This window comes from Fulvia fulva, chromosome 2, assembly GCF_020509005.1.
Source record: "Fulvia fulva chromosome 2, complete sequence".
In the NCBI taxonomy this organism is placed as follows: Eukaryota; Fungi; Ascomycota; class Dothideomycetes; order Mycosphaerellales; family Mycosphaerellaceae; genus Fulvia; species Fulvia fulva.
The window spans coordinates 6,335,935-6,352,981 of NC_063013.1; the positions used below are offsets into that span (position 1 = coordinate 6,335,935).

Genomic DNA, 17,047 nt, shown 5'->3' on the forward strand with positions numbered 1-17,047 from the left:
ACTACCGAGGCTAATGTAGCAGCCGATATAGTAGTAGCACCTACGTATATATACGAGGTGGAAAAGATCCTTGACATATACACCCGTAAGCGGGCAGGCAAGGTGAAGAAGGGGTACAAGCGCAAAGTAGATACATAGTATAAGGTGAAATGGGCTGGATATCAGAACGAGGAGGATGGTAAGACCTAGTAACCTATAGAGGATATACTTAAACACGTAGCCGCCGCTGTTACAGACTTTCACTATAACCGGCCGGAGTTGTCTACGCCTATAGGCTTCGTAGCTCTATCTAACTGGTCCCTACTAGCTACTAAGATACTCGGGCTCAACTCGATCAGGGTCATTCCGAAAGACACCGTTACGAATGAGTCGCCTCGAGCCTTACCTCTAATAGAATCTGCTCCGTACATATTCGATACTCGAGTGGAGCCTATAGAGCCTACAATGATACCTAACTTTAGTCATAAGGATTATACGCGAGTACGAGCCGAAGACAGACTTAGATCTAGGGCAAGCTAGCTAACTAGGCAACATGTTTCTCGAAGGAAGCCGGTCGAGGATAGTCTTAATAGAGCGAATGCGATGTTATCGGATGACGACAGGGCACTAGAGGATGATTCGGCGTTCGCGCGATTATGGAGCTCGATAGGCAAGTGGCCTTATAAGGTGAATAACGCTCAGAGGACTGAGGCGTGTTTTGGGAGGGGGGGTACTGTCACGGGCAGCCCGCGACCCCTTACTATAGCTACGTCGGCCCGGCTGAACCGCGGACCTTCTATATCGGGTTAGCGCGGCTTGGCTTTGCTTTATAACTTCGCCGCGCCTCGCGCTCCTCTTTCGTAGCTTTGTAGAACAACAACTATCTCATTCGGACCCTATAGTACGCGCGCCCTTATATACTATCCTATATTCGTAATAGTTAAGCAAATTCTAGACTATAAGAAGAGATAGCCGCAAGGACTAATACCGGTAGGAGGCAAATAGCTATATTAGAAAATACTTAGTGAAATACATTAGATATAATAAGCTATCCTATAAAGCTACGAACTAGGTTATCGAGACCGCCGCCGCCTCCGTAGCCGACTTTTACTATAACTACCTAAGAGCGACTAAGCTACCTAGTTTTTAACTACCTATAGACTAGATACCGAATAAGAATGCTATAGGTATACGTATAGCGCGCTAACTAGCAAAAGTAGCGATGACTCTAATACTAGTAGAACGAGGCCTTCGGGCTTATAAGAAAGAGAGCGATACGTATAGTCTAATAGATAATAAGGTGTTTACGAAGACAATAGGAGATATAAGAGGAGAGGAGAGTGCTCCGGAGCGCACTCTAAGAGGGGGGGGTAGTGTCACCGTGCTCGCGCACATTTACTTGAACCCGCGGGCACGTGCCTAGACCTCGCGCCCGCTGACTAATCCGACTAGCGGCTTGGCGCCCGTATATAACTCTCGCGCCCTCCGCGCCTCCCTTAGATAGAACATCTATTCGACTTGTACCTTACCCGACCACGTGCTTGTACCTGCTTGTGACAGTCTCCCTTATAGATAAGAACATTAGGGTAGTTATCGTCGATGAAGGCCTCAATCTGAGCAGGGCGTACGCCTATTCGAGACAGACCCTATATCTGACTAAGAACACCGATTGTGTTGTTACGAGAGTTGGTACGGGCTCTAGGCAATACAATAGGCTCAGAAGGAGGGTGGTTATGCTCTAGATGTTGAGATTGAGAAGGTAGGCGTAACTTATAGGGCCTAGTGACTCTTCCATTAACAACAGGTGAATTGAGCTGTGTAGTAACAGCAGTAATCTTCTATAGACATCCACACTTATTAGACCGGTGCTTGCTTGGCTTAGCAGCCTGTTTGGCTTATGATCGCTTGTTAAGTGAACCCTTACGATGATAGCGTATCTCGAGCCTATATCGATCGCCTCAAGGACTATCGTTGCCTGTCTTCTTCCACTTCTGCTTCTTAAGGTCGAAGCCCTATGCAAGAGCCCATCCTAACAGCTATAGCATAAGGTCCTCGAATAAGTCGAAAGTTCTATTGTCTAGTGGTGGCATCTCTTCAGGCTCCTTCTCTTCATCCACATAGGCAAGCGTAGGAGGACATGATGCTGAGCGGTGTATTCGGACAGGTGTGAAGCCCTTAATAGCCGAGTTTGAGAGCCTTCGAGATGGGTGTCGAGACGGGTGTCGTATAGGGAATATAGAGGGTGTTGTAGGTGTTGTAACGCGCTGAATCGGACGAGCAGCATCAATATCATATAGGAGATCACCCTCATATTGAATTTGAGAGCCTGTGGGCACTATAGTGGGCTCCATGGTGTGTTGTTGTATGTGGTGAGGTGGTGAGAAAGCAAGAAACGCGTGAATCTCGACACGGGCGCATAAAGCTTTGGTGGGGCTCTCACCAAAATCCCATGCCGAAGCGTCAACACCAACCTCTCGGCAGCACAACGTGTTTTTACGCGATATGAGTATGCAGAATATGGAAACAGATAGCTGCAAACACATTGGGAAAAGAATCAAGTTGATATGAGCAATATTGGTGGTGTTGATGATAAAAAGTCACTGGGGTGCGGCGAAGCTTGTGGCGCGAAGCTGGCTACTTCGGCGTTGTGCTGACTTCGTGGGGAAGATTCACCTACGGCCGTGTGATAGAATAAGCAAGGCTCCCCTGACAAAGAACCACTGATTCCAGAACGACGAGTAGCACATGCTGACGCGATCACCTGGCCGGACGGAAAATGTGGTATATTCCCGCATATCTTGCCTATACTGTACTGGGAAATGATTACTATTCTCGGAGGGAGCGTTATGCCCTTGAGAACTTTACACACTGTACAGTGTGCGGTAGAGTTGTGGCGGCAACGACAATGGTGCTTGATATTACGGACTAAGACCATCAGCGACGGGTATGCCATGTATAAGCACGAAGTAAGAACAATGTCGATGGCTGGAGATGTCGAGGTAAAACGTATATAAGGATAGGTGGAATGCCACACCAACGATCCATTGAGCACATCATACAGTAATTTCCCATCCCGACCCACGAATCCCTCAAACCACGCCACCGAACAGACCCTTCGACTGCAACCATGAAATTCCACCTCCTCGCAGCAACCCTCGCCTCCTTCGCCACAGCCCTCCCAGTCCTAGACAACCCCGTAAGACCCCTCTCACCCCAACCCTGCCTGCCCACACCCCCGAACTCCCCTCCCACCCTCCCCTACCCCACCTCACTAACCACCACGCCCCCCTAGATCAACGCCCGCGCGCCCCTCCCAGCCGCCGAAGTCGAACGACTCAACGAAGCCATCAACCTCATGAAACGAGGCTCCACCCCTAACCACTCCCCCCGCCCCGACCACCCCCACGACCCCACCGACTCCACCGACCCCACCGACCCCACCGACCCCACCGACCCCACCGACCCTCACGACCCCATCGACTCCCACGACCCCGACTGGTACAAGCACGCAATTGAGGATTATTGGCGGAAGCAAATCGAGGAGTATCTCCGGGTAAGGTCGCAACCACGTACCTCCTAGATCAAGGGCCAGAGAGCACGAGCTAATGGAGGTTGGGATTGCTAGTGCATGTCTGACCCGAAATGTCAAATGGGACGGTTTTGAGGTGGGATACGGATAGACAAGGGGAAGCAGGGTGGATGGGGCATTAGGATGGATGGAGGCAGAGGGAGACAAGTCGTTCATGGGAGCATTTGGAGGTTTGGAGGCTGGGACGCACGATATGAGTTATGCGAGCTGTGATGAGGCATATGGAATACGATTGAAGGACTTGAGAGGAATTACACTGATTAGACGTGATGCTACTCATAATCCACATCATGAGGGAGATAAGACCATTGACACTCTGCTCACATCTATCGCTCTTGCAATCACACCATGGTGGAGAGTCTGTCTGTTCATGCCATGCCTTCTGTCTCTCAAACAAGAATGTATCAATACAAAACGAAGCCCACTTCAGCTCAGCTCGGCTCAGTGCGGCTCATTGTGCTCATCCCGTACCCCATCAAAGCGTCCACGCCGTGGTATTGAGCATCTAAAGCAAAAAGTGTCCCCGACAACCAACCCCGTCCATCCCAGCCCAGTTCCTCATCTTGTCATGTCATTAATTGTATCGCCATGTCTCATTGCCTCCCATCTGTGGTAGCATAGGCCCGTATCCAGCACCTGGCCCGCCACGCTGGTTCATGCCTTCCGTCCGTGGCAGCATACCCCAATGGCCCGAATTGGTTGGCGTATGACCCCGTCCCTGACCTGGTGTAATGTTAGGGTCCGACAGTGGGCTGGGAGTAGGTGCTTGCGGACTGTTCCACATCTTTGCCGTGTCGTAAGTCTGTCCGAAACTGTTCCTCTGATGCTGGTTGTGCTGGTTGTGCTGTGCAGCATACGAGAGGTAGCCTTGATCTCGCAGCATTCTAGCATGAGCACCGTCGCGACTAGCAGTACTGGGCATGCCGAGAATCTGGCGCTGGAAGTCCTGGGGCGTTTGATGAATAGCTGGAGGGAAGTTCCGGGGGCCGACTTCCTGGTACAGCTGTGGCTGACATTGTGGCACAGGTTGCGCTGGGGGACTGCGTTGCTTGATCCCAGCACGATCCCATATTTGCGATGGCGGCGTCCACTGCTGGCTGGTCGGCCGAACCTCGTTGAGCGACGAGATGGAGTTGCGAGGTGTATGATGTGACATGGGACGCGGCTGCTCATCTTGTTTCTGCAACTCCAATGGTTGCCACTTAGTGGCAAAGCCACCACCCATCGAGTATGGAGACTCGTACGTCTTCTGACTTCGGCAGAAGCTGTTCAGCAGATACGGGTACTTTTCCAGATCCTTCACGTAATCGGACTTGTTGTCGTCGACCTTGGACAGTGACGAAGCAGTCGTGGCAGGCGTCAACGGTCCACCTGCTGGAGGTGAATGGCTGAAAGCAGATGACGAAGGGCGCATTGCTGCGAGTGGCGCATACGGATTCGGTAGCATGGGTGCTGGTGTTGCCGACTGCTGCTTAAGTGCGTTCCTCTGCTGCGAGACCGACTGATAATTCGGAGTGTATCCGGCCGGCTCAAACACAGGACGCTGCATCGTCTGGGCACCTTGCGATTCGCGGCGGAACCTTGAATACTCGCCTTGATATGCTGCCGGCAGCACTTTGGACGAGTAATACTGGTCAGACGGGAAGGACCGTAACGGCGTGGAGTTGCGAGAGCCATCGCTGCTGTGGTAGCCATGCTGAGTCGGAGCCGGCGAGTGCGAAATCTGCTGCTGCAACGATGGCTGACTTGCCTGACTGTATAGCGATGGTCTTCGATTGCCATCGGCCACGAAACTTCGCTGATTGGCCAAGGCTTGGTAGTCCACAGCGCACAGCACGTTCGGCCGTACCGACTCTTTTGGTTTGTAGACGTATGGCTTCTCGTTACGTGCGCCAGCAGATGTGTTGAGGTTATTGTTAGGCTGGATTCGACTGAAAGAATTGACGTTGGCCGGTGCAATAGTCTGCCTGGGGGCTGTCGCGTTGTACTGGAGTGTCGGTTGTTTCACGCTCACTCGGTCCATGAAGTTGGCTTTGGCGATGATTTCCTTGCTGCCTGCCTTGTCCGTGAAGAACACCTTTGCTTCAGTCGAAACACCGGGCAAATAGTAATAGATCTCCGGCGCATTGACATCGATCTTGAACTTGAGTGGCGCTCTGAATGGCACAGTCTGATAGCCCGGAGGTGGGGTGTGGTAGTTGTAAAAGTCCCACCACTTGAATTCCGGGTTGTCGTGGAAAGGTTCTTCTTGGCTTGGCACACCATCCTGACGATTGGCGATGGAGAAGTTGCTCTTGCTCATGTTTTCGGGCATCGGTTTCGCAGCCGCCGATGGTTTCGGGCGCACCGAATCGTCTGGGTGCAGAACCAGCAGGTACTTGTACTCGAGCTCAACGCGATTGCCATCTGGCAGAATGTCGACAAGAACAGTCATCTCGGCTGGTCTGTTCTCAATCACCAAACCACCGAAAGCCTCGCCGCCGATCATCTGCGCTTGCACAGTCTCGTTCGATTTGAGGTCCTTTGCCATTTTGGTGACCATGCCGTTCGACTCCAGGTCGTCCACGGTGACATTCTTCGCCTGCTTCGGTCTGTGGTACTTGCATCGGAAATCGAACCCTTCCTCGTAGTACTCTGTCCCATCCTCGGCAAACGTGGGCACCAAGCCGCCATCGACAAGCACACCAGCAGCGACCGCGCAGGTAGCGTGGAACGCTCGGGTACACTTCTTCGAGCAGCATTGGAAGCATGCACCTCGTTTGGAGCGACAGAAGTTGCATTTGAGCTCGAGACGAGCCTTGTCGATGTTTGCCACGCCACAGACCTTCTCTTTACCGTCTTCGCTGACGATGAATGTTTCTGGTGTGTATGAGGCGCAAGAGCGATGCGCTTGCTTACCAGTATCGGTAGGTAGGAGTTCCTCCCAAGGGTTGTCGTTGGGGCACATGCAGCAAGGCTCGCGGCCACCAACCCTGATCTTGATTCGGATCTTCTTCTTTTTCTTGGGTTCTTCCTTCTTGGGGTCTCGCTTGCGCTTCTTCGTGGCCGGCTTGCCTTTGACACTGGCTGGAGGTGTTGGTAGATGAGTTTCTTCGGCCCCAGATAGATCATCTTCGTCATCTGTTTCCTCGTAGTATTCTGGCGTCGGCTCGCCACGCAGCTTGCGTTCGATCTCACCCACGTCAACCCAGACGTTGTCCGACTCGCAGTTGCATTTTCTGGCAATACGGCCGAACTCCAGCCAAGATTCCGTAGCGAAATTGACTGACTCGGCGCAGTTGTAGCCAATGTTGTAGCCAGAGTGATAGCCATATGGGAATGTGATGACAAACTCTCCTTCGTAGTGCACCAACTTGTTGACCTTGACGCCATACTGCTTTTGCAGCACATCTGGTGATATCAGATATGTCTTGTGACGCAGAAACTGGTCGCAGCTCTTTGCGTCCGTTGGCCAGATCTGCTTCATGGCGCGCTCGAACTTGCGGGCGTCTTCTTGAGAGATACTGTACCACTGCTTGGGAGCACCAAAATGGATGTAGTTGATACTGTAGAGATCGACGTCCTCCAGATGCCAGGCGAACGTCGCTTTCCACATGCCCATGTACAAATACGCAGTATTGACACCGGGAACTTTCGTGCCTAGAATGTCCAGCAAATTGGGCAACTTTGCCACGTTCCAGCTGGTCGTTGTATCATCGAAGAGAGAACCAGGCATGTCGGCAGCATACATGGGCTGATTGAAGGCCAGACTCTTCCAGTAATGCGTTTCAAGCTCCTGGCATCGTTCCTTGGTGTACTCGTCGAGGCCTTCCATGCGGTAGTTGAACTTCTTGAAAGCCCTCTCGTCCACATAGTCTACAGTCTCAGTCGTGTTGTTGAGGCGACGTGACGACACAGACTTGGCTTGACCACCCTTTGCACGACGACCAGGCTTCTTCCTCGCAGGTTTCGCGTCCTTCTTCGCCTCGTCCTCTGACTCTGGTTCGGGCGCTGCGTTGCGACGAGGTCGGCCAGGTTTGCGCCTTGGTCTTGAACTGCCCTCATCCTCTTCATCTACCGTTGCTGCAACTGTAGAACCGCGACCGCGCAGGTTTCCACCGCCTCGAACTACCTTCTCTTGGTTGCGTCGTCGCTCTCCGCGCTTGGCGGGATGCTGATATTGGGTCTCTTCGGTCAGTGCTTTCCATTCCGGGAGGTTATATGAGCGCTGCTTCTCCACGTTCTGTTGAGTGTATTGACCGAATGTGCCGTTGAATTCCTGTGTGATCGGGTTCTTGATTCGAATGCGCTTGACATGTTCGTCCAATGCGGGTAGTGAGTTGCGCCTGCCTCGATGGTTAGCAGCCGTAATCCCTGCAATGTATCCGCATGCAACACTTACCAGTACGGTGGAGGAACCACCTTTACTATGCCCGATTTCATGCCGTACTTGTCAATCTTCTCCATGAACTTCTTGAAATCGCGAAACTGATCCATGGTTGGCTTGAAGACTGGTATCCTCCCTCCATTTTCTTCGTCCCAGTAATGGTCTGGAGTAATTTCCTCCTCCTCTTCATCGTCCAGATCGAGATCGCTGAGGTCGGACTCGTCGTCGTCCTTCTTCGCGTCATTCATATCTTCGCTCGTGGGTGGCGTCAGTGCTGCCTTCGCGGTGGTTTCGGTGGTCTCGAGTGGTTTCGTGGTGTCGTGGCCCTCCGGCGACGGAGGCATTCCGCCGGCAGTGACACTGGCGGCGGCCATGTCGAAGGCGCGGTGGGTTTGCTGTGCGGTCCCTTTGATCCTCGAGCGAGGCGAACGAGGCGATAGCAGCTCGGCCCGTTGCGACTGCGACCGACAGGGAAGTGTGTCAGATGCAGAAGCACGTCGGCCTCAGACAATGAACAGAACGATCATGGACGTCAATGGTGGTGTTTTTCGCACGACGTGCGTTCTGTTGTCGTGTTGCGGGTGTCGTGTAAGGAGTTACGTCTTCAACCTGGAGCCAAGTGCGCCGGATTGGAGGTGCGAGTTGTGCTGCTGCGGGCCGTCTTCCGATGACGGTGGTCGAACAGGGCACTCTACATGTATCAGGCAGTCAGGCCATTCATCGTGCCACGCATTTTCACTCGATGGCAATTTACGCGTCAATACTATTCAACACATCTATAATTCAACTCATGTGTATGGCGCTCGCGCATGCGATGCTTACGATGGTTCTAGATCACGTGACACGAATGAATTGATCTGCGCGCTCATCCACCACAATATGTTTTCAATCGAGGTTGTAAGATAAGGTCACAGCCAGACATGAGATGGGGAGAATGCAGTGTAATCAGGCTGTACATCTCACATATAAGATAGACAAGGATCACCTAAGCTTTGAAGTGAATCTCCCTCTTTCCTCCGCTCTCACCTCCAGCACACCTCAATCGTCGCCAGCACCTAAAAACCTCGCGCGCACCATCACCTACACCCTCTCAAGCTCCTCAGCCAGTTTCAACCCTCTCCAGCCAGAGCCAGAAGCGCAGTGCTCGACATGATGTCGTCCAGACGAGAGGGTACCTGCGCAAGCTAATGCACAACATCCGAGCAAAACCCTTGTGGGGTGGATCCCGGGCTGCCGTGGCTGACACTTGATCCTCGTGGCAATCAAGCTTGTGTGCTCGTGCGCCAGATTCAGAAACGCCGTCCAGGTACCTGTACCGCTCGGCCCATGCTTGATCAGATAACGCATCTCTCTGTCTCGCAGCTTGGAGCTCCATCAGACTTGTTGCTCCTATCATTGCGTTTGGAGGAGGTTTCTGCATCTGCATCAAGTGAGTACAGCAGAGCGTTCGTCTCAGGAAGGCGACGGAGTGCGGTCAGAGCAGATGTGAGCATGCAGACAGTTGGACGAGCATGCTCTGGGAGCTTCTGCGAACAAGCGATAGAAGATAGACTTGCCTTGATGGACGGCGCTGTGTGGAGCTCAAGGAACCTCACTCGTTCCTCGCCTCGCTTCGTCAGCAGCTGGTCTCCGCCGCGGGGGGTTTCGGCAACCCAGGTTCGCACAAAATCTCCCGGAGAATGATTTGCTTGTTTCTTAACATCCCGTGCTATGCAGCTGTGAGTGCTGTACTTACATATCTTGCTCCTTCCTGCTGAAAGAGCTTTCTAGCGGCCTGGGGGGTCGGGTCGAGCACAGCATAGGCAGTGCAGCGCAACCTTGCACGGTGTCGTGAGATACAGCGCCACCAGACTCGATTTAAGAGTGTTTCGTAGCGTTATAACTTTTCTTCATCCATGTTCATCGCTTGACTCTTGGTGTAGGCGTCCAGCTAGCCTTGTCAGCACGTCCAGACCCGAATATACCTCCTTCCCTCCTCGGGGTCCCGATTTTCTGAGCCAGTCTCTGTGCTGCAGGAGTCATGTCACCACTTTTGCGGATGTTCGCACCGCTGGCGAACTTTGGCGTGGGAGTACATCCAGGTGTGATGCCCAGATCCCGTAACTGATCAAGGCGGCCACCTTTTCTTCGGCTGGAAACCGCCTTCTCGACCAATCTCAAGTGGAGGTCTTCGCGTTTGCTGCGCTGTGAGATGTTGAATGGATTAGGTCCATCTTCGTCGGCCTTTGGAAGTAGCTGCTTGACAGCTTCTTGCTCCACAGCATCTGCTTCTTCATCTGACACGGGTATACCGAGCTCACTTGGCGTAGGCTCAGCGTCCACGAAAGCGTAGCCGTTGACTCTTGGTGTCTCTGCTCCACTGTAGCCGGACTCTGACTGTGTTGCTTTCGGACGACCTGCTATCGCAGCATCAATCGCACTCATTGACGGACTCGCAGGGATGATGTCTTCAGGGTTAGGAGCATCCGCACGGAAGCGTGTCGCAGCATACTGCACAGCTTTGGGCGGAGCATTGGATAAAAGCTCTGCCTGCTGGGCTCTGGTGATAGTCCCATCCTCGACACCGTCCGGACCGAACATGAAGTGATTACGAGGCCCTTGACGATTGCGAAAGCTCTCAACAGACGCCGGCCGTGCATCCAAGTCCTCCGAGGGGCCTGCAGCTGCTAATGACCGTCTCTCTTCTCCAGCAGCGTTTGTAGTGATCACAGCTGTAGATGTGCTGCCAGTACCACCATCTAACAGCTTCTGCTGGTGCTCACGAAATGCTATCTGCCTGGCAGAAGGTATCTTATTGCCCTGGTGAAAGAAGCCATACTTGGCAGCACGTTTCTCGTTCTGCTTGTCCAGTAGAGCGTTGAAGCTTTCGTTGTCTTCCGAAGTGTACTTTGCCTGGAATGCTCCCAGCGACATATTGACGTCCACTTCTGGCTTTGTCTCTTCCGCGAAGTGGTCGTTGTCGATCGGTGTTCGGCTTGGAGTGTCGCCGACATATGTTCGAGGTGTGTCGCCGAGTGCAGTACTTCTCCGTGGCGTGAAGCCTGTGCCTCTGCCCATTCTACGCTGCCCTTCTGGCACGGGTGTCATGACCTGAGTCAACTTCCTGCCTGCTTCACGAATCCAGTCATTGTGCTTGCTGTCCAACGCGTCCATGTAATCTTGCTGTGCTTCAGTCTCCAATACTCCTGGGAAGAAGTCTCGCGCGATGATGTGCGATATGGCGTCCGAATACACGTCTTCGTCTAGTACTTTCGCTGGTCGTCGCTGTCGCTTCGGCGCTGGAGGCGGTGGCATCAAGGCGGTTTCTGCACTGCGCTTCGCCAGCGCCTGTGAATCTGATGAGGCCATGCTGCCCGCCGGCGAATGCTGTGGTCGCTCGCACACGTCGAGGAGAGAAGAGGTGGGGTGTGTGTTGTAGTATAGAAAGATAGCTGGAGTACCCACATGCCGCAACCCTGGAAGGCCGGGTGAGCTCTTTTGGGTGGTCCACCTGCAGCGTTTGACACTTCCACAAGCACCTTTCCAATTCAGTCCTCACATCACATCACCCATTCCCCTCCACTCCTCACAGCACAAACTTGCAAGCCCGTATCATCCGATCTTGCTCTACATTCCATCCCTCCCAACACCAACCCATCGATACAACGCAATGGCCGCCGCCGCAGTCGAGAACCCAGTGAACGTGCAGGCAGAGTCCAAGTCTGCCCGCAGGAAGAAGGCCAAGGCAGAGGCTGCAGCAAACGGCACGCATCAATCTACAGCTGCAGTACCAGAGGCAGAGTCCAAGGATGCCTCCGTCGCACCACAAGGAGACGATGCTGGCGACCACCCATATCTCAGAGAGTTGCAGAAGCAGATCCGCAACGTCAACAAGAAGCTCACGCTGATGCAGAAGGTGGACTCTATCGTGGCTGAGAACCCAGGTGTGTCGGTTGAAGACCTCGTCGCACAGCGCAAGATCAACAACGACCAGAAAGCACAGCTGCTCAAGAAGCCTCAGCTCCAGGCTCAGGTGCAGGACCTCACCGAGCGTTACCAGCACTACCGTTCGTTCGACTCCGAATACCAGACCAAATTCACTAAGCAGCGAGAGGAGCTTTCCTCTCAGCACGAGAAGGCGCTGGAGAAGATCAAGGAGGAGGCACGTGTGGAGGCACTATCTTCCAGTGCGAGCGAGCTCCGCAAGAAGCTGCTCACCTTCTCCCAGTTTCTGCGTGCTGCAGCTGCTAAGCGCGCCATCGAAGACGAGACAGACACAGACGAGAGCAGAGCCTTTGAGGGCGCACTGCTGCTCGTGTACGGCGGTGACCAGAAGGCTGTGGAGACGGCAGTCAACATCATCGAGGGTGCTGGCGAGCGTGTCCCCAGCGTTGAGGGCATCGAGCTGCCAATTACCTGTAAGTCTCTTCACATCTGCTGATGCTTTGCTTACGCACGTGCTCGATGTTTGCATCACGTGCTGCATTGCCTATCCTAGCCACACTCGCTAATACGTCCACAGTCGCACAAGTCAAGCAGGCCTCGGTCGGCCACGCACCTTTCCAGAACGAAGAGGCCTGGGCTCAAGATGTCGCACAAGCTACGAGCGGACAAGCACCAGCCGAGCTGAGCGATGTGCCAACAGCGACATCCGATCCTACCATTGCAAACGCCGGCCTCACCGAGCTCGAGGCTCCTCGACAGAATGGTGTTCCTGCCGAGACTCTCACCGAACCTTCATCCGCTGCAGCGATCTCATCCGGCGATGCTGGTAACCAGGCTGGCGAGCGCTGGGACACGACTTCAGCTGGCGCCCAGCAGGGTGGTCTTGATGAGAGCTACGAGATCGTTCCTCGTCCTTCTGAAGAGGTGGATGTCCCCGCTCCAGCGGCAACACAACCACAGAGCACGAGCTGGGCTGATGAGCCAGTACACGAGGCAGCAGCCGGAGTCGGCAATCAGGCAGGCGAGAGCTGGAACGTGAAGGCACCCGGCGAGCAGACAAACAACAGCCGGGGAGCAGAGCCAGCCGCGGCTAATGGCTGGGCTGAGCAATCTGAGGCCGCTGCTGCAGCTGATGACGGCTTCTCCGAGGTCCCAGGCCATACTCGCGGCGGTCGAGGAGGTCACCGTGGCCGAGGTGGAGATGGTGGTGAGTTCCGTGGTCGCGGTGGTCGTGGAGGCGGATTCCGTGGCAACCGTGGCGGCGATGGAGAATTCCGAGGCAGAGGACGTGGGGCCTTCCGCGGAAATCGTGGCGGCGAAGGCGAGGGACGCGGTGGACGTGGCGGACGTGGCCGTGGCGGTCCTCGTGGTGGAGGTGCTGAGGGTGGCAATGCTGCGCGCTCGTAGGAAGAGTCGTGGTCTTAGGTACCCTCGTCACTTCATGCTGCCGTAGCTTCGCACTGAAGAGGGGGATGGATTTGAGGACGATGAGCAAATGACCTTTCTTACAGCGTTCAAGCATTGCAGCATGGCTATGGTGGGATGATGGGGACTGTACAACGAACGGGAACACCGGAATGTCGATGGGAGCACTTGCCTCGTCTGACGAACTAGGGCACTGGACTGGCGCTCAAGGCTGGTGAGGTCTTTGTACATTACATGGACGTGAGCTGATGCTCGACGTATGGTTCTATAGACAAACGCACCTAAAGGTGCCTCGCACCTTCCTGCCATCATTTTGCCGCATGATTCGTACGCTGTCATACTCACAAACTCCTCACGCCCGTCGTCGCCAAAAGCATCGTCCGCACCGAGCGTATCCTGCCATGCGTCTCATCCAACAGCTGATCGTCGTTACTCTTCGAGAACGACTCAACGACCAAGCGCCGGCCTCTTAGCTTTCTTTCCAGTCTTGACCCCATTACCACCCGCGGTTGGCTGGTTCGAGTTGAGACGACGTCCCGCTGGCTTCATCGCACCCGCACCATGGCCACGGTAAGTCTGTGTACGGGCGAAGCCAGTGTCCGTCTGGTCTTCGAAAGCCGAGTCACTGGGTTGTCCGTCACTGATGTAGGTACCCCTGAGAGCGAGATCTACCAGTCGAGCTCGGTCCTCCTCGTTCTCCTCTTCGTCGTCGAAATCTGAGCTGGAGTATGTGCTGCCCTGGTGTCAGTGTGATCACGTACAAGGCATTAGGTAATTGCGTGACTTACTCGTCGATTTTCTCGCCTTGTTCGCGGAGCTTGATGTATTCCTTCAGAGACGCAACTTTCTCCTCTGCGAGCGCGATGCTGATCGTGAGGGTCTTGATAAGCAGACGCATTGTCTCTACTTCGCAGCTCTTGCAGCATGACAATATCTCACTGTGTTGTTCTTGAGAGTTCAGGGGGCGCACAACGATGGTCTCATCTGTGAAAGCGCTGCTATTGAATATTAGCTAGTTCAATAAGAAGGTTATGATACAACACTCACTCGTCAACTTCAGGCCACGTCTCGTGGATCTTCCTCGCTAGGGTGTTGTTCTCCTTGCGAACTGCTTGTAGGTCGAGGGTGATTTCTTGCAGTGATTGTTCCTGCTCTTCACTTCGGGTTTTGAGCAGTTACCGGCATGATTCGCGCTTGCATGCTCCTTCTCTATTCGAGCAGTGAGTCCGCGAACGAGCAGTGAGTCCGCGGACAGTGGTATGGGTAATGTTGTTTTGGCCTGTCGTTGACATTCTCGCGCTTGACCTCGATTTGCATGGGGCACTTGCTGCGTTCGTGGTATGCTAGACCTCCATCTGAGAGTCTCGCCATGGTGTCTTCGAGATGCTGGTGCTTGACGGCGAGGGTGGGGTTACCATGTGACTGGAAAATGAGTGTTACTTTTGTCAATGTAAAAATGTGCTGTTGGCGGTTGTGAACCTCCAAAGGTACGCGTAGCGGAGTGGAGCTCTCTACCAACCCTTCTAGACTGCAAAGTAGCGTGCGATCCACGCTACCGCTACCCGACGTACAGTGCTTATTATACGACGACATAGGCGTTAGCGACGAGTATATGTTTGCGAGTTCGCCAACAGGCACAGTACGGTAGGTCACGTGACCCTAAAACTTGAAAGTTGACCAATTAGAGCGGGCGCCAAGGCTAGTTGAGGGCTGGTATACAGTAGAGCTTCACTCCCTCGCTGACGCCTCACCTACGTACTCGCAAGCTCGTACTCCGGTGTGGCTAGCGCTCGGTCGCTACGCTCAAACAGTGAGGGCTGTCTCGACGCCACGCATCCCTGCGGGCCGCTAACGGTCGCTGTTGGCGTCTGGACTGCAGCATAGTCCGACAGCATGGTAGACAAACTGGATTTCAGAGCTCACCTCGATGACATGCCTTCGTATCCTCCTTTCTTCACCTCTCAACGACGGAGCGCCATCTTCTTCGCCTTCTTGCCCGTCTTCATAGTCCAGCCTGCTTCGTCCCCAGTCACCTTTGGTCATGCGGAGTTCAGGCGACGACCAGCTGGCTTGAGTGCTCCAGCACCATGACCACGGTAGCCATCGGTGCGGCTGAATCCATTGTTCTGGATTGCACTGTCTAGTATCAGCATCCTGAAATCGAGAGTATGGTGCATGCTTACAGCCTCCGACTCAGCTCAGCCTCAGCTTCGCGGCTGGCCTCCTCTTCTGCGAAGATTCTTCGGACTTGTTCAATCCGTTCAACCTCCTCGTCCCTTGTGCGTTCTGCGCCTCGAGAATCTGGCTGGTATCTCCATCCAGTATTGCCGATGTAGTGAGTGAGCGTAGCTTTCGGCTGCTTCGTAGGAGCTTTGGGGGCACCTGCCTGGCGGTCAAGCTCAAGAAACTTGACGGTCTGCCTCTGTGCTTCCTGGGCCGTCTCTGGTGCAGCCGATCTAGCCCTGGAACAGATCAGAGATGTATATTGAGCTGTCGAGCGCAGTGATTACCGGTGACGTGCTTCGCCCTGCTCACGAAGCTGCACATATTCTTGCAGCTCGTGAACCTTCTCCCTCCAAAGAGCTACTTTGCGCCTGAGCAACACCTGGAGGCGGCGCGTGCCCTCGACTTCACAGCTCAGGCATGAACATCGCAGAAACTCCCATCGAGTAATTGTTCGCTCGCCCTCGCACTCCAGTCTGGCGCACATTGGTCTCGAAATTCTCTTCAGGGCAGAGATATTCTTACGGGACCTTCAGAACCCATCTATTGACGATTTGATCGGCGAGCATCTTCAAACGCACGTGCACTGTCAGATCCAGGCGTGAAAGCTCTACGCTGAGCTGCTTTTTGCGCTCGGCTAGGCTTTGCAGGCAATGAGGCTCCTCGCAGGCTTCCGCAAGGTCAGTGCAGTGAGGTTGTTTGCAGTCGCACGGGTAGTGCGTGGCGAGATCATGCTCCGAGGCAGAGCGCGGGAATGGCAGTCTCGTCAACGAGAAGAGGTCGCCACCACCCGTCAGTCCTAGACCACTTCCTATGCTTGCCATTCCGACCTGTGCTGTGAACTCCCGAAGTTGTTCTTCGGGAGATTAAATGAGAGCAGCGGAACTTCAGGAAATTGATGCACACTGGCCGAAGAGCCCCACCAAGACTACATTAGCGGCGGGATTTCCCAGTGCATGTGACAGCTACCGGTTTGCTTGTCACCGGGTCTACAATGTCCTGATCCATCATCCCGGACTGTGTCGTTTGCTAATCCTCAGGTATTGACATGGCCCTGTGCCAAGCACGAACAAGTTGACACCGTCCTCAGGTCTCCACACTGTTCGAGATCCTCCGATGCTTAACGTCCAGGTGCCGGCTTCTTAGGCTTCTTCGCAATCTTGCCGGGTGAGTCGGTATTGTTACCTGCCAATCCTGGCTTATTCGAGTTGAGATGTCTAGTGACTGGCTTCAGAGCTCCCGCACCATGATGTCGGTAGGAGCCAGTGCGGCCTAGCCGAGACTGAGCATTGACTCTGTTGAATATCAGTACATGCACATAAGCAGATAGTGTAAACGCACTGTTTCTGGAGCTCCTCACGCTCATCTTGGAGGCTGAGGTACCCGTTGTCCTTGAGGTACTGCCGCTTCTGTGCAAGCTCTTTGATCATCTTCCCATTCTGGACCTTTTTCCGGCATGGTGGGCGATGGCAGCGCTGCGTGGCCAGGCGCAGACTGCTGTTGTCCAGGTTGTCCCAACGTGTTGCGAAAACTAGGGATGA

General features: G+C 54.0%; 7 protein-coding genes across 7 annotated transcripts; 2 read left to right on the plus strand and 5 right to left on the minus strand.

The window, feature by feature from the left end:
• Positions 1 to 3,106: 3,106 nt before the first annotated feature.
• CLAFUR5_03635 (uncharacterized protein) lies at positions 3,107 to 3,559 on the plus strand (the record flags this gene model as incomplete). Its single annotated transcript, XM_047902783.1, has 2 exons — positions 3,107 to 3,175; positions 3,272 to 3,559. 2 exons carry the CDS (start codon positions 3,107 to 3,109, stop codon positions 3,557 to 3,559), a joined length of 357 nt encoding a protein of 118 aa, XP_047757583.1.
• A 583-nt stretch (positions 3,560 to 4,142) lies between these two features.
• Positions 4,143 to 8,308, minus strand: CLAFUR5_03636 (DNA damage-responsive transcriptional repressor RPH1; the record flags this gene model as incomplete). Its single annotated transcript, XM_047902784.1, has 2 exons — positions 4,143 to 7,893; positions 7,950 to 8,308. 2 exons carry the CDS (start codon positions 8,306 to 8,308, stop codon positions 4,143 to 4,145), a joined length of 4,110 nt encoding a protein of 1,369 aa, XP_047757584.1.
• A 1,525-nt stretch (positions 8,309 to 9,833) lies between these two features.
• Positions 9,834 to 11,282, minus strand: CLAFUR5_03637 (Splicing factor ESS-2; the record flags this gene model as incomplete). Its single annotated transcript, XM_047902785.1, has 1 exon — positions 9,834 to 11,282. One exon carries the CDS (start codon positions 11,280 to 11,282, stop codon positions 9,834 to 9,836), a length of 1,449 nt encoding a protein of 482 aa, XP_047757585.1.
• A 301-nt stretch (positions 11,283 to 11,583) lies between these two features.
• Positions 11,584 to 13,265, plus strand: CLAFUR5_03638 (uncharacterized protein; the record flags this gene model as incomplete). Its single annotated transcript, XM_047902786.1, has 2 exons — positions 11,584 to 12,331; positions 12,436 to 13,265. The coding sequence occupies 2 exons, from the start codon at positions 11,584 to 11,586 to the stop codon at positions 13,263 to 13,265; spliced, it is 1,578 nt and encodes a 525-aa protein (XP_047757587.1).
• A 465-nt stretch (positions 13,266 to 13,730) lies between these two features.
• Positions 13,731 to 14,654, minus strand: CLAFUR5_03639 (uncharacterized protein; the record flags this gene model as incomplete). Its single annotated transcript, XM_047902787.1, has 4 exons — positions 13,731 to 14,016; positions 14,072 to 14,281; positions 14,331 to 14,441; positions 14,518 to 14,654. The coding sequence occupies 4 exons, from the start codon at positions 14,652 to 14,654 to the stop codon at positions 13,731 to 13,733; spliced, it is 744 nt and encodes a 247-aa protein (XP_047757588.1).
• Positions 14,655 to 15,322: 668 nt separating this feature from the next.
• On the minus strand, positions 15,323 to 16,075 carry CLAFUR5_03640 (uncharacterized protein; the record flags this gene model as incomplete). Its single annotated transcript, XM_047902788.1, has 3 exons — positions 15,323 to 15,419; positions 15,467 to 15,745; positions 16,032 to 16,075. 3 exons carry the CDS (start codon positions 16,073 to 16,075, stop codon positions 15,323 to 15,325), a joined length of 420 nt encoding a protein of 139 aa, XP_047757998.1.
• Positions 16,076 to 16,626: 551 nt separating this feature from the next.
• On the minus strand, positions 16,627 to 16,936 carry CLAFUR5_03641 (uncharacterized protein; the record flags this gene model as incomplete). Its single annotated transcript, XM_047902789.1, has 2 exons — positions 16,627 to 16,801; positions 16,848 to 16,936. 2 exons carry the CDS (start codon positions 16,934 to 16,936, stop codon positions 16,627 to 16,629), a joined length of 264 nt encoding a protein of 87 aa, XP_047757506.1.
• Between the last annotated feature and the right edge of the window lie 111 nt (positions 16,937 to 17,047).